General features: G+C 46.5%; 1 protein-coding gene across 1 annotated transcript in view; it reads right to left on the bottom strand.

The window, feature by feature from the left end:
- The window catches only part of LOC119964719 (testicular spindle-associated protein SHCBP1L-like), a 222,588-nt gene that overhangs the window by 10,718 nt on the left and 196,968 nt on the right, over positions 1 to 14,902 (bottom strand). Inside the window, 1 exon segment of the mRNA XM_038794613.1 lies at positions 1,942 to 2,192. Coding sequence (XP_038650541.1) covers positions 1,942 to 2,192 — 251 coding nt within the window.

Genomic DNA, 14,902 nt, shown 5'->3' with positions numbered 1-14,902 from the left:
GTAGAATACATGCTGAGTGAAGTTTTGCTTAGGCCAGAACACACATGGGATGCAATCTACTTGTCTTATTTCAAAGATACTTAATTCAAACTAATTTGTTATTTAAAGTTCACAAAATTCCCACTTGCCTGTGTCATTAACCTGTTTAATAATTCTAATTATTCAATGATTTTGAATTTAACAAAGTTAGGATTAGTCTGTACTGCCTTCAGTTTTGGTCACCATGACAAAAGAACATGCATGTGCATTCAATACAGAGAAAAACAACAAGGGTTTCTGAATTTGGTGAAGAACATTTTCATATTTTGTTTTGTAAATTAAACTCGACTTCTTGAGAGACCTAGTTATGCAAAATAGTCTGAAGCCATTTTGGTGGTTTCGCTTAGGCCTACTGAAGACATATCAAAGTCCAGTCAGATGCTGAGTTGATAGATTCACTGCTTTATGGCTGCACCATGCTTCCACAAATATTCTGAGAAAAAGCTTATTCCGGAAATCATAACTCGACATGAGTTGGTTGTTGATCCCAGTATTTTGACTCAGTTGGTTCTCAAGGTAGTGGATGGTCAATAAAACAACCCTACTAAGGTTAATATGCCAGGAATAACTGTCGAAGTGACAGATCCCTAAGCTCAACCCCTTTCTCATGGGCTCTCTTCTGAGAAGAATAATGGTTACTAGCAATAGAGTTAGAAGCTACAGTCACCAATTTGTCAGCAAGTTTGTGATTATTCTCTCTTTTTCTGTCATGCTCAAATCTAGGATAAATATGGATTCCTAATTGCTGGAACCTGCATACTGACCTTTTGAGATTCATGTTGTGGTAAAATGGACAGCGGCCTGAATTTTAGGCTCGATAAAATTGGGCCCTCTAAATTAAGAATTGGACATTTTAAATCACATTACAGACAGCTCTAGGACTGCTCTGGTGGAATTCGAACTTGGCCAAGTTCAAATACGCTAAACACAGACAAACTGCCAGGACATGACTGGACCTGCCCTGTCAATCACCCATCTGGAGATAATCAGTCTAATTAATTTAGATCAATTGTTTTGGGTTGCCCAGATAAAGCTAGACATTCCAGCACCCAGTTTTCCTGCCATTATCATATATGGAGAGAGTTTACGTACAAACAATACACTGAGGAATGGACCCCTGGGATTGGGTTCCTGATGTCCTATAGATTTGCAATCGACAACACTAATGGGTATTATGACCCCTGACCCAAGACCTCATTGGCTGAGGGCCAGAGAACTTTCTGGCAAGATGCGAAGAGAGGTATATAGATCGACCAAGAGGACCTTCCCCAGTGAAGACGCAGCTTAGAGGTAAATGAGAAGATTGGATGTCCGACCAGAGACAGAAGGAAGCAGCGTGCGGCCGCCTTCACCGACGAAGGGCCTGAGGAATCGAGACTCCGTAGCTCGACTGAGTCCATTGGCTCAGGTAGTATTAAGAATCTTGGGATCATTTCGTACTGCTTGGGATAATTTAAGAAGGGTAACTGTTTTTACTGTTTGATAAATAAATTTGATTTAATCTTACACTTGTATTTGTCCTTTATTCATCTCGCAAAGAAAGGCACCTGAGTAAAATGTTTGGGTAACAAACTGGTCGAAGTGCCTGAGGTTTTACAGACAACAATGCACTAGGGCACATAGATCCCTCTGCATCTCAGAGCTTTGTAATTGCTCACCATTTGGATATGCTTCTTCCTGCCAATATGGACAATGACACATTTTCCTGCATCATACACCATTTCCCAGATCTTTGCCCACTTACTTAACCTATCTACATCCCTTTGTAGCCTCCTTAGATCCCCTTCACAACTTACTGCCCTACCTATTTTTGTGTTCCAAACTATGTGAGGTAAAGCATAAGTCAAGTTGAAAGTTTCTGAATGCAGACTGCTTTCTATTTTGCCACCATGTTATACTAACCTGAGCTCCTGTCAGTTCACAGTTTTTCATTGTTAAGGCTGCTCCTGTAAGAACACAAATGCCAGTGCCTTCACATTTTAAAAGACAATCTTCAAGAGTCATGTGGCCAGATTCTACCACCACAATGCCATCAGTAGTTCCCCGCTGTACTAAAGTCAGGTGAACTAAGCTAATGTTTTGAGATTTTGAAGCCACAAAATTGTCTTGTGTAGGATCTGAGAAGATTACGATTTCTTCCCGGCTTCCAGCTCCTGTTAATGAAGCACATCAATTTTTATTCTCAACATATATTTAACAATGCAATTACTTGCATCACTTTTGATTGAAATAATGATCACATTCTTTTTATAAAGATCTTTAAATTTCAATGTCACTATTAAAACAAAGATTTTTTACACAAGTTGAACAAACCTATTTGAAGCTCCCCACATCATATAGCCACTATGAGCAGTTTGAAGACAGAAAACAGTAAAATAATTTTAAAAATTAGGAGTCCTCAGCCTATTAGACTCAGTAACCTCTTGACATTGATCTAATTATTTTGTTCTATTTTGGATTTTATTAACATATTTATGTCAGCAAGAATTAAAAAATGACATTAGTAAGAATGTACGTCAGAAATGTTTGAGAGCAGCAAACATTTGGGTCAGTTCTTGTACTCCCAATTCCCAGGGAACATGTAGATGGAGTTCTCCATTTAATCTAACCTGACCTCATTTGTTTCTGCACATTCAGATAATTTTACCCACCCCATGACCTGCAGCAGAGGCACTGACTGATGACTTCAGGACCTGCTAAGGAATATATAGCAACATTCGTCTTCTGTCACCCTATGGGTAGGTAGCACTTGTCTCTGAACCATGGGACAATGAGTTCAAGTCCCACTTCAGGGAGCTGAGAACAAAATCTAGGCTCTGAGGGAGTGCTGCACTGTTGAAGGCGTTGTTTTATAGATGGGTCATGAAAGCAAGGCTCCATCTGCTCATTTGGATGGATATAAAAGATGTTGAAAGATAGAATTAGAATTAGAACAGTACAGCACAGAACAGGCCCGTCGTCCCTCGATGTTGTGCCGAACAATGATCACCCTACTCAAACCCACGTATCCACCCTATACCCGTAACCCAACAACCCCCCCTTAACCTTACTTTTTAGGACACTACGGGCAATTTAGCATCGCCAATCCACCTAACCCGCACATCTTTGGACTGTGGGAGGAAACCGGAGCACCCGGAGGAAACCCACGCACACACGGGGAGGACGTGCAGACTCCGCACAGACAGTGACCCAGCCGGGAACCGAACCTGGGACCCTGGAGCTGTGAAGCATTTATGCTAACCACCATGCTACCGTGCTGCCCAAAATGTTGAAACACTATTTCACACAAGAATAGGGAATTATCCTTGGTGTCCTAGCCAATATCCATTGTTCGGAAAACAAAGGAGGTTTTAATATTTATATTGGTAAACATTAAAAATAAGGTACAGTTTTACGTGAGTTTAATTTAATGTTTATGCGCCTGGAAGTGTAAAACCCATAATTACATTCATGCTAGACAAAGGTGTTTGTAAGTGTGAGGTAAGTTAAATTCGAAGGCAGCACGGTGGCACAATGGTTAGCATTGCTGCCTGCGGTGCTGTGGACCCGGGTTCGAATCCTGGCCCTGGGTCACTGTCCGTCTGGAGTTTGCACGTTCTCCCCGTGTCTGCGTGGGTTTCACCCCCACAACGCAAAGGTGTGCATGATAGGTGAATTGGCCATGCTAAATTGCCCCATAATTGGAAAAAATAATTGGGTACCCTAAATTAAAAAAGTAAATAAATTCCAACGTGGTTTCTATTGTGCTTAGAGAGGGCTATGGCATGGAGAATAAATAGAAGGTAAGAGAATAAAGAAGCAAAGCTGAGTAGAATCTCTGGCAACAGAGCGTCCCTCCCTGATAAACTCAATGCATTCTATGCTCGATTCGTACAGGAAGCCAACAAACAATTGTCAACTGCCCCAACAGCCTGAGACACACCCATACCTACTGTCACAAACACAGAAGTCAGATTGGCCTTCTCGAAAGTGAACCCACGGAAAGCAACAGGTCCTGATGGAGTCCCTGGTCATGCACTCCGATCCTGTATGAACCAACTGGCAGGTGTGTTGACATCTTCAACCTATCCCAACTCCGTTCTGAGATTCCCACCTGCTTTAAGAAGACCACTATCATATTGGTGCCAAAAAAGAATCAGGCAACATGCCTCAATGACTACTGCCCGGTGGCCCTGACATCTGTCATTATGAAGTGCTTCCCGAGGTTAGTCATGAAACACATCAACTCCATACTCCCAGAATGCCTTGATCCACTGCAATTTGCATAGTGCCACAACCGGTCCACAGCAAATGCTATCTACCTGGCCCTACACTCATCCCAGGAGCATCTCGACAACAAGGACTCCTATATCAGACTCCTATTCATTGATTACAGCTTCTCCTCCAACACCATAACCCAGCCAAGCTCATATCAGGGGCGGCATTCTCCCCTACCCGGCGTGACGGAGGGTGCCGGCGTAGGGGAGTAGCGCCAACCACTCAGGGGTTGTCCTCCCCAAAGGTGGGGAATTATCAGGAATTCTCCCCACCTTTGGGGGCCAGCCCCGCGCCGGAGCGGTTTGCACCAGAAGACTGGCGCAAAAAACCGGCGCCCCCGGCAGCGGGGCTGGCCGAAAGGCTTTTGCCGGTTGGCGCATGTGCCGACAGTGACGTCAGCGGCCAGCTGGCCGCTGACGTCACTGCCGGCGCATGCGCGATGTGGGGTTCTCTTCCGCTTCCGCCATGGCGGAGGCCGTGGCGGCCGTGGAGGAGAAATAGTGCACCCAGGGCACTGGCCCAGAGTCTGAGCGGGGGGCCCCGATCGCGGGCCAGGCCACAGTGGGGGCACCCCCCGGGGTTCGATCGCTCCCCGCCCCCCCCAGGACCCCGGGGCCCCGCTCGCGCCGCTGATCCCGCTGTTCCAGAGGTGGTTTAAACCTCGGCGGCGGGAGAGGCCTCCCAGCGGCGGGACTTCGGCCCATCTGGGCCGGAGAATCACCGCAGGGGCCTCTCCGATCGGAGTGGCGAGATTCCCGCCATCGCCACTTCCCGGGTGGCGGAGAATCTCTGCCACGGCGGGGGCAGGATTTTCGGCGGCCCCAGGCGATTCTCCGACCCTGCTGGGGGTCGGAGAATTTCGCCCCAGAACTCTAAAACCTAGGACTCCGTTCCTCCCTCTGCAACTGGATCATCGACGTCCGGACCTACAGACTGCAATCAATAAGGATAAATAACACCTCCTCCACAATAGTCCTGAATACCGGGATCCCGCAAGGCTGCGTACTTAACCCCCTATTACACTCCTTATACACACACGACTGAGTGTCAAAATTCAGCTCCAACTCTACAAGTTTGCTAATGGCACAACTAGTGCATCAGATCTCAAATACAATGAGTATAGGAGGGAGATAGAGAACCTAGTGGCATGGTGCAACAACAACAATCTCTCCCTCAACGTCAGCAGAATTAAGGAACTAGTCATCGATTTCAGGAAGCGAAGTGTGTACATGTCCCTGTCCACATCAATGGTGACAAGGTGGAGATGATTCACAGATTCCAATTCCTAGGTGTAAACATCACCAACCATCTGTCCTGGTCCATCCACATCAACGCTACAATCAAGAAAGCATAACAGCGCCTATATTTCCTCAGGAAATTAGGCACGTCCACACTGACTCATCAATTTTTATCGATGCACCAAAGAAAGCATCCTATCTGGCTGCATCGTAGCTTGATATGGCAACTGCTTGGTCCAAGACCGTAAGAAACTACAGGTGCAACAGGTGATTAAGAAGACAAATGCCGTTTTGTCGTTCATTGCTAGAGGGATGGAGTTTAAGACAAGGGAGGTTATGCTGCAATTGTATAAGGTGTTAGTGAGGCCACACCTGGAGTATTGTGTTCAGTTTTGGTCTCCTTACCTGAGAAAGGACGTACTGGCGCTGGAGGGTGTGCAGAGGAGATTCACCAGGTTAACCCCAGAGCTGAAGGGGTTGGATTACAAGGAGAGGTTGAGTAGACTGGGACTGTACTCTTTAGAATTTAGAAGGATGAGGGGGGATCTTATAGAAACATATAAAATTCTGAAGGGAATAGATAGGATGGATGCAGGCAGGTTGTTTCCACTGGTGGGTGAAAGCAGAGCTAGGGGGCATAGTCTCAAAATAAGGGGAAGTAGATTTAGGACTGAGTTTAGGAGGAACTTCTTCACTCAAAGGGTTGTGAATCTATGGAATTCCTTGCCCAGTGAAGCAGGTGAGGCTCCTTCATTAAATGTTTTTAAGATAAAGATAGATAGTTTTTTGAAGAATAAAGGGATAAAGGGTTATGGTGTTCGGGCCAGAAAATGGGGCTGAGTCCAAAAAAGATCAGCCATGATCTCATTGAATGGCGGAACAGGCTCGAGGGGCCAAATTAGGCCTACTCCTGCTGCTAGTTCTTATGCTCTTATAATCAAAGGACCCTCCCACCCAGGTTATTCTCTCTCCCAACCTCTTCCATCGGGCAGAAGATACAAAAGCCTGCGAACACATACCAACAGATTCAAAAACAGGTTCTTCCCCGCTGTTGCCAGATTCCTGAATGGCCCTCTTTTTTTTATATAAATATTTTAATTCTCCATTTTCACATTTTCTTCAGAATTTACACCCCACCAACAAACAGTAAATGGTAACGAATACAATGTCAATCCCCTTATCAACAACAATGATTCCATCCTCCCACCACCCCAAACAACAACCCACCTGACAATATAAGCATTAAATAAAACAAACCCTCCGAAGGTGGAAAAAAAAAGGAAAAAAGAAAAAGGAATCAGGAATCACCTATGGTCACCATTGACATATACAGTCCACCTCCCAACACCCTCCCCCTAATAGTCAATGCCATCCAAACCCCGAAAGAGTACCGTGAATGACACCCATGAATTGCAGACCCCCCACCCCTCCCAGACTCCTCCCCTCCACTTCCTCTTGTCAACTCCTCCCCCAACCTCGGTTCCTTCCCCCAACTTTTTACCCCAACTAGACTCACCGAAACCTGTTGTACCAGTCTCCGATGGCCAGAGCCCCTCCCCCCACCTCACTCCCGTTCACTGTGGAGGCCCCCGCCCGGGTTTCCTTCCCCCTTGCCCGGTCCCAGGAAAACCAAAAAATCCCCTTTAGCACACAACCCCCACATATACACCCAAGCCCCATAGAACCATCATTGCAAATGAAAGTCCATCTCTTCCCCTGTCCAAATATATGCAGTGTCGACTCATTTAGTACATACACCAACAGGCAGTGAAAAAATAAAGTTATATGAGGCTACATCGGTACACGACCATTTCTCAATTCTGCCACAGTCCTTCTGCCTTAGCAAACTTCTCCGCTGCTTCCGCTGTCCCAAAATAAAAGTCCTTGGATTCGTAGGTCACCCTCAACTTAGCTGGATATACTATGCCGCATTGCACCTTGCTGACGTACAGTGCCTTCTTCACCCGGCTGAAGGCAGCCCGCCTCCTCGCCAGCTCCACCGTAAAGTCCTGGTATATGCGTATACCAGCTACAGCCCACTGCACCACCCGCTTCTGCTTTGCCCAGCACAGGACATTCTCCTTCACGTTATACCTATGGAAACACAGAGTTACTACTCTTGGTGGCTCACACGCCTTTGGTATAGGCCTCCACAACCGGTGAGCCTGGTCCAGTTCAAATCGGGAGGGATCATCCCCCTCCCCCAATAGCTTCACCAACATCGTAGCAAAATACTCTGTAGGCCTCGGGCCTTCCACTCCTTCGGGCAGACCCACAATCCTCAGATTCTGTCACCTGGATCTGTTTTTCAGGTCTTTCATTTTGGCTCGCAGACTCTTGTTGATCTCTATCACCTTCCGCAACTCCTTCCCCATTGAGGTGAGTTGATCACTATGCTGCGATAATGCCCCTTCCACTTCCTCAGTGTTTCACCTTGCTCCCGCACCTCCGCCGCTGCGCTTGATACCGCTGCCCTCACCGGGGCAATCGCCTCATCTACCAGCACTTTTAATACCGCCCCCATCTCCTTCTTCATCGCTTCCACGTGTTTTGTGAACTGTTTTTCAAGTTCCACAGCCATCACCTTGGTCATTTCTTCTGCTGCGAGTGATCGGTCTCCCCGGTGCTCCAGCCTCCACTTTCCTGACAGTTCCTGCGATGACTTTTTCACTTGCCGGCGGACTTCCGTTTCCCTTTGTCACGGCAGTTTTTCTCCCAAACTTGGACATTTCTCCTCCCTGTGCCTTCTTACAGCCTTTTCAGCCTCTGTTGCCCCCAGGACCAGGCGTTAAAACTCCGAAATTCCTATTCCCGAGTGGGAGCCCTCCAGTGTGCGGCTGCCTCCCACCCGCCGTCACTGGAAGTCCCCTGGATGGCCCTGAATGGACTGAACTGATCTCCCTACACACCTCCTCGACTGTTGTAGCTATACATTTTGCATGCTTCACCGATGTCTATGCCCATGTATTTACATTGTGTATTTATTGTATGACTTATGATTTTCGTGTGTGCAACGAACTGCCTGGACGATACGCAGAATAATACTTTCCATTGTACCTTGGTACACGTGACAATAAATCTAAACCTAAAGGAAGTCAGGCTATTGGATGTCTAGATGATTTGTTTCAAAGGGCGCAGTTTTCCTTTAATTGTCTAACAAAGTATAGGAATCAAAACCTTGAGAGATACGGGAGCAGATTAATCATTGATGGTGGCCGATGATACAATTTGTATTCCAGAACATTTTATGAAGGAAAAGGTATTAGTTAGAGGTATTAATAGAAGAGATGAACTTGTTTATTTGTTAATTTACGAAGTAATTTTGTAAATAGAATTGTTACACTGAATATTATTCCTAAATTACTTATTGGTTCAATATATTTAATCCTAGGTAATGATTTGGCTTGTGGAGACAGTAATGTGATGACAACTGTATTGCAACAGGCAGTTGATCATGGTGATCTTAATAAACTTTTGGAAACTACTGTGGAGAAAATGAGACTTATTGTAGATAACAAGCAATTGAAGGAAAAACTGATGAACACAGAAACTGAACTTTCATGCTTGAAAGAGGAGTTTGCGAATGAAAAAAATAACTGATGAGAACAACAGATATTCAGTCAGGGAAAGTGGAATATTTGACTAAGGATTTGAATTGTCCAAAGGATAAACTTGTAAAAGCAAACTTGGCAAAGGTTGATCTTCAGTTATAACTTGGTGAACCTTAGCATCAGAAGTATTTATGAAGTGTAGGAAATTCCTTTAACAAGAAAAGTGGGTTCTGGTGTACCAGAATAATTGGTTGAAGGGATGGCAAAGTGGCACAGTAGTCAGCACTGCTGCCTCAGCGTCAGGGACCCAGTTCAATTCTGACCTTGGATGACTGTCTGTGTAGAGTTTGCACATTCTCCCGTGTCTGCGTGGGTATCATCGGGGTGCTCCAGTTTCCTCCCACAGTCCAAAGATGTGCAGGTTAGGTGGATTGGCCATGCTAAATTTCCCATTAGTGTCCAAAGGTTATAAGGAGTTACAGGGATAGTGCGTGGGCTGAGGTATCGTGCTTCTTCAGAAGATCAGTGCAGACTCGATGGGCCAAATGGCCTCCTTCGGCACTGTACGGATTCTATGATTCTATGAATGCAGAATTAAAAAGCAGAACTAAAAAACTTTTAAAACTTCACCGTGAGCAGAACAATTAGATTTTTGAACGTCAAAGCAAAATGGAGCAAATGAAGAAGATGATGAATAATATGGAGTGTCGCAATTCCAAAGTTGTTCCTGGGAATAAAAAAAATGTTGAATACTGATACAGTTGAGCAAAGAACTGATCCAAATAACATTACTGGTGTTTCAAAGTCAGAAATGGACAACGAGAAAACAACTGAATTACTTGCAACATTGGAAAGTACAAATGATCAATCAGAAGCACGGCAGCATGGTGGATAGCATAAATGCTTCACAGCTCCAGGGTCCCAGGTTCGATTCCCGGCTGGGTCACTGTCTGTGCGGAGTCTGCAAGTCCTTCCCGTGTGTGCGTGGGTTTCCTCCGGGTGCTCCGGTTTCCTCCCACAGTCCAAAGATGTGCGGGTTAGGTGGATTGGCCATGCTAAATTGCCCGTAGTGTCCTAAAAAGTAAGGTTAAGGGGGAGCGTTGTTGGGTTACGGGTATAGGGTGGATACGTGGGTTTGAGTAGGGTGATCATGGCTCGACACAACATCGAGGGCCGAAGGGCCTGTTCTGTGCGGTACTGTTCTATGTTCTAAGTGCAGACGTTGCAAAGTCTGAGACAATGACCAAAGGCTCTGATTTAAAAATGCTTGTCAGTAATACTACACAAGATGTAGGAGGAAATCCATGTAAATAGTTTGCCAAAGATCATTCTAGGTAGGGTGCTCTTTCAGAGGGTCAGTGCAGATTTGGTGGGCAGAATGGCCTCCTTCATCTGGATGAAGGAACTCTGGATCCTCACCTCTTTGTTGCAGGCCAACCTTGCTGTTGGTCACTGCTCTCTCCTCGGGCAATTCCACGATTTCCAGAGCCCGTTTCTCATAGGGGTGAGGACTCAATCTCTACAAACCCCCCCCCCCCCCCCACCCACCCCCCCGTCTTTGCCCATTCTGTCTTATTATGGGCTTATTACGGACATTGTGAGCTGCATGGTTGATGGGTCAGGAGGGTCTATAGCAGGTGGCATGTATGGGTGCCCTACCTAAACACGAAGGGATTGTGCTGGTGTGGGCCAGCGAGTTCTGAGGAACACGCTTGAAGGTCTGCGAGGTGTCAGCCAGTGGATTGGAGGGGGGTTTGGGAATTTGAGGCGTGGCAGGTGGAACTGATGCCAGAGGGAGCGGGGTAACTTATCCTTGCAGCTCGTTGGAGGTGGTTCCGTTTTCTTCCCACATTGAACAGCGGTCCTCCTAGTCATACTGCCCACACTGACAGCAGCTGCCACTGCCTCCCAGGTAGCATTGCTGACCCTGCTGCTGGTGACAGGGTGCCACGCCCGTCACAGACAGTGTCAAGAAGCCTGGCCAGGCCAGCATCCCCAAAGTGAGGAGCAGGTATAGACGCTGTCATCCTCGTTTTTTAACTGGGAATGAGTGGTGAGGGAGCATTTAGTGGCGATCAGCTAAGGTGAGAGTCACATGAATTAGACGGCAAGGGAGCCAGGCATATTGGGATTCAAGTGAGCGCTCATTATTGGGTCTAAGTGCAGTTTAATACAAGCCATGAACTCGCAAATGCGGCTGACACGAAACACCCCTCAAAACTTTGTTTTGGTTAAATCATTGTAATTCTCTATTATCACATGTGTAATTGTGAACTAATAAAGCTGTACTTACATGATGTAATAAGTTATGTGGTTAGTTATTTGTCATGCTTAGTTTGTGTAAAGTGGATATAACACCTGTGAAAAGAGGAAGGTGTTAGGAAAACAAAAGTAGTTTTAAGGGATTTATATTTGTATTGGTAAACATTAGAAATAAAACGTAGTTTTAAGTGTGTTTTTAATGTTTCTGTTGCCTGGAAAGGTAAAACCTATGGTTAGATTCATGCTGGTGGAAGATGTGTGGGGTTGGTTAAGTTCCAACTGCGTTTCTATTGCGATTAGAGAGGGCCACGGCGTGAAGAATAAAAGGCAAAAAAGATGCCAGGGCTAGAATACAAGACCAGGGATGTACTTCTGAGGCTATAATAATAATCATCGCTTATTGTCACAAGCAGGCTTCAATTAAGATTCTGTGAAAAGCCCCTAGTCGCCGCATTCCTCTGCCTGTTCGGGGAGGCCGGTACGGGGATTGAACCCGCATTGCTGGCCTTGTTTTGCATTACAAGCCAGCTGTTTAGCCACTGTGCTAAACCAACCCCTGGTTTATAAGGCTCTGGTCAGACCCCATTTGGAGTATTGTGAGCAGTTTTGGGCTCTGTATCTAAGGAAGGATGTGCTGGCCTTGGAAAGGGTCTCAAGCAGGTTCACAAGAATGATCCCTGGAATGAAGAGCTTGTCGTATGAGGAACGGTTGAGGACTCTGGGTCTGTACTCGTTGGAGTTTGGAAGGATGAGGGGAGATCTTATTGAAACTTACAGAATACTGTGAGGCCTGGATAGAGTGGACGTGGAGAGGATGTTTCCACTTTGTCGGAAAAGCTGGAAGCAGAGGACACAATCTTAGACTAACGGGATGATCCTTTAAAACAGAGATGAGGAAGAATTTGTGAGAATTTGGGCGCAGAAGGATGGGTAAGTAAATTTGCAGACGACACTAAAGTCGGTGGAGTTGTAGACAGTGCGGAAGGATGTTGCAGGTTACAGAGGGACATAGATAAGCTGCAGAGCTGGGCTGAGAGGTGGCAAATGGAGTTTAATGTGGAGAAGTGTGAGGTGATTCACTTTGGAAAGAATAACAGGAATAAGGAATATTTGGCTAATGGTAAAATTCTTGGTAGTGTGGATGAGCAGAGGGATCTCGGTGCCCATGTACATAGATCCCTGAAAGTTGCCACCCAGGTTGATAGGGTTGTGAAGAAGGCCTATGGTGTGATGGCCTTTATTGGTAGAGGGATTGAGTTTCGCAGCCATGAGGTCATGTTGCAGTTGTACAAAACTCTAGTACGGTCGCATTTGGAGTATTGCGTACAGTTCTGGTCGCCTCATTATAGGAAGGACGTGGAAGCTTTGGAACGGGTGCAGAGGAGATTTACCAGGATGTTGCCTGGTATGGAGGGAAAATCTTATGAGGAAAGGCTGATGGACTTGAGGTTGTTTTCGTTAGAGAGAAGAAGGTTAAGAGGTGACCTAATAGAGGCATACAAAATGATCAGAGGGTTAGATAGGGTGGACAGCGAGAGCCTTCTCCCGCAGATGGAGGTGGCTAGCACGAGGGGACATAGCCTTAAATTGAGGGGTAATAGATATAGGACAGACGTCAGAGGTGGGTTTTTTACGCAAAGAGTGGTGAGGCCGTGGAATGCCCTACCTGCAACAGTAGTGAACTCGCCAACATTGAGGGCATTTAAAAGTTTATTGGATAAGCATCTGGATGATAAGGGCATAGTGTAGGTTAGATGGCCTTTAGTTTTTTCCATGTCGGTGCAACATTGAGGGCCGAAGGGCCTGTACTGCGCTGTATCGTTCTATGTTCTATGTTCTAATTTCTTCAGCCAGGGGGTGGTGAATCTGGAACTCTTTGCCGCAGAAGGCTCTGGAGGCCAATCACTGAGTGATCTTTAAGACAGGGATAGATAGGTTTTTGATCAATAAGGAGATCAGGGGTTATGGGGAGAAGCCCGGAGAATGGGGATGAGAAAAATCAGCCATGATTGAATGGCGGAGCAGTCTCAATGGGCCGAGTGGCCTAATTCTGCTCCTATGTCTTATGGTCGAACATCGGGCTTTAATTTATGGACTTCCTTTTAGAGCAGGAAAACAGTATGCTAGACGTTGAGAAGTGGTGGAGTCTTAAGAGAAGTTCAAATAGATCTCCTGATTGATTGGTGTGACATTTTTGAACTTTCATTGAAGGAAAGAGCAACCAGGATTCTGACATTCGGTCTGGCTGCCTGAGGCAAAAGTGAGATTTACGACCTTACATCGGGATGCAAGCCTGCGAAGCCTTATCGAATCCAATGGTCAATGGCCGTCGAGGGGAGCAGCAGGGTGACTCTCGACCTCCATCCAGGGTTGAGGAGGGTGGGCGGGCAACCAAACAATGAAAAAAAGAACAGAGGCCAGGACAAATAATGCTATCAGCCAGTAGCAGCCGGCCAGGAGCACATGCGGTCATCACGACTCAAGGCCCAGTCACCAATGAGAAAGGTGTGCAGTCGGGATGTATGAGGGCCAGGCAAGCACCATGTAATAGTTTTCGGGGAGCAGGGCCAGTGGCACGACTTTACTGGGCGAATATAATGTCCTTTCAACAGGGCCATCGTGGCCTCAAAATTGTCCGCATCCTCGATGAGGGTGTAGATCTCTGGGCTCACCCTTGAGTGGAGAACTTGCATCTTCTGGTCCTCCGTGGGTGTAGTTGTGGCCGTCCTGAGGTATCCGTTGAAGCACACCAGCCAGTGTTTGAAGGTTGCCGCTGAGTTTGCCGCGTGGGGGCCGAATTGCAGACACTCCGGCTTGATTCGGAGCTCCATTCTTTAAAATCTAGTCCAATAAATTGATGCTCGATCAATGACTCCAGAAGCGAGATTGGACGACAATTGAAGGCTTTATTGGACTAGATGTTACTCCCAGCAGCGCAGGTACAGAATGCAGCTGCTCGGGCGACACAGGCTCTTATACTCCGCCTTACAGAGCGGAACTAGCAGGCTGGATTCACCAATGATCTTGCTGTCTCAGGTATCTCCCACACCAATGGTCTTACAGCATCGACCTGGATACCGTAATACCCTAATACCGACTAACACATACATGCATAATTTTTCTGTCTCTCCATTTATCCTGTTTATTTACACTTCCATTGTTTGGGGCTCTGTTTGAAGGTGATGGGATTGATAAGATGTTGTAAAGGGGGAGAGGTGGGCCATTGAGCTCGGACCTGAAGTGGATGGTGCGTTTGCTTTTTGTGCTTGGTGCTATTGTTTTGAAAACTTATGTTAAGAGCTGGGGTGTAAAGATCCAGCAGCCGGTAGACTTTTAGGCATTTGGGGTGGAGCTGCTAGGCCAGCTGGTAAGGCTAGCTCACGGAAGCGAAGTGGGGCATGCGCTGAAAAATGACGAGGAAGGGTGGGAAGGGGGTGGGGGTACTGCTGACGATTAGGGGACTTCCAGGAGGCTGGAGATGGAGACTAGATGGCAGTTGTCGCCGAGGGGCGGATCTGGGGAAGTGCGGGCCATGGGCTAAGGGCTGGCCTAGAA

The sequence above is a fragment of the Scyliorhinus canicula genome, chromosome 4 (assembly GCF_902713615.1).
Source record: "Scyliorhinus canicula chromosome 4, sScyCan1.1, whole genome shotgun sequence".
NCBI lineage: Eukaryota > Metazoa > Chordata > Chondrichthyes > Carcharhiniformes > Scyliorhinidae > Scyliorhinus > Scyliorhinus canicula.
The sequence above is the reverse complement of the archived record's forward strand: the minus strand, read 5'-3'. Positions and strand labels throughout refer to the sequence as shown.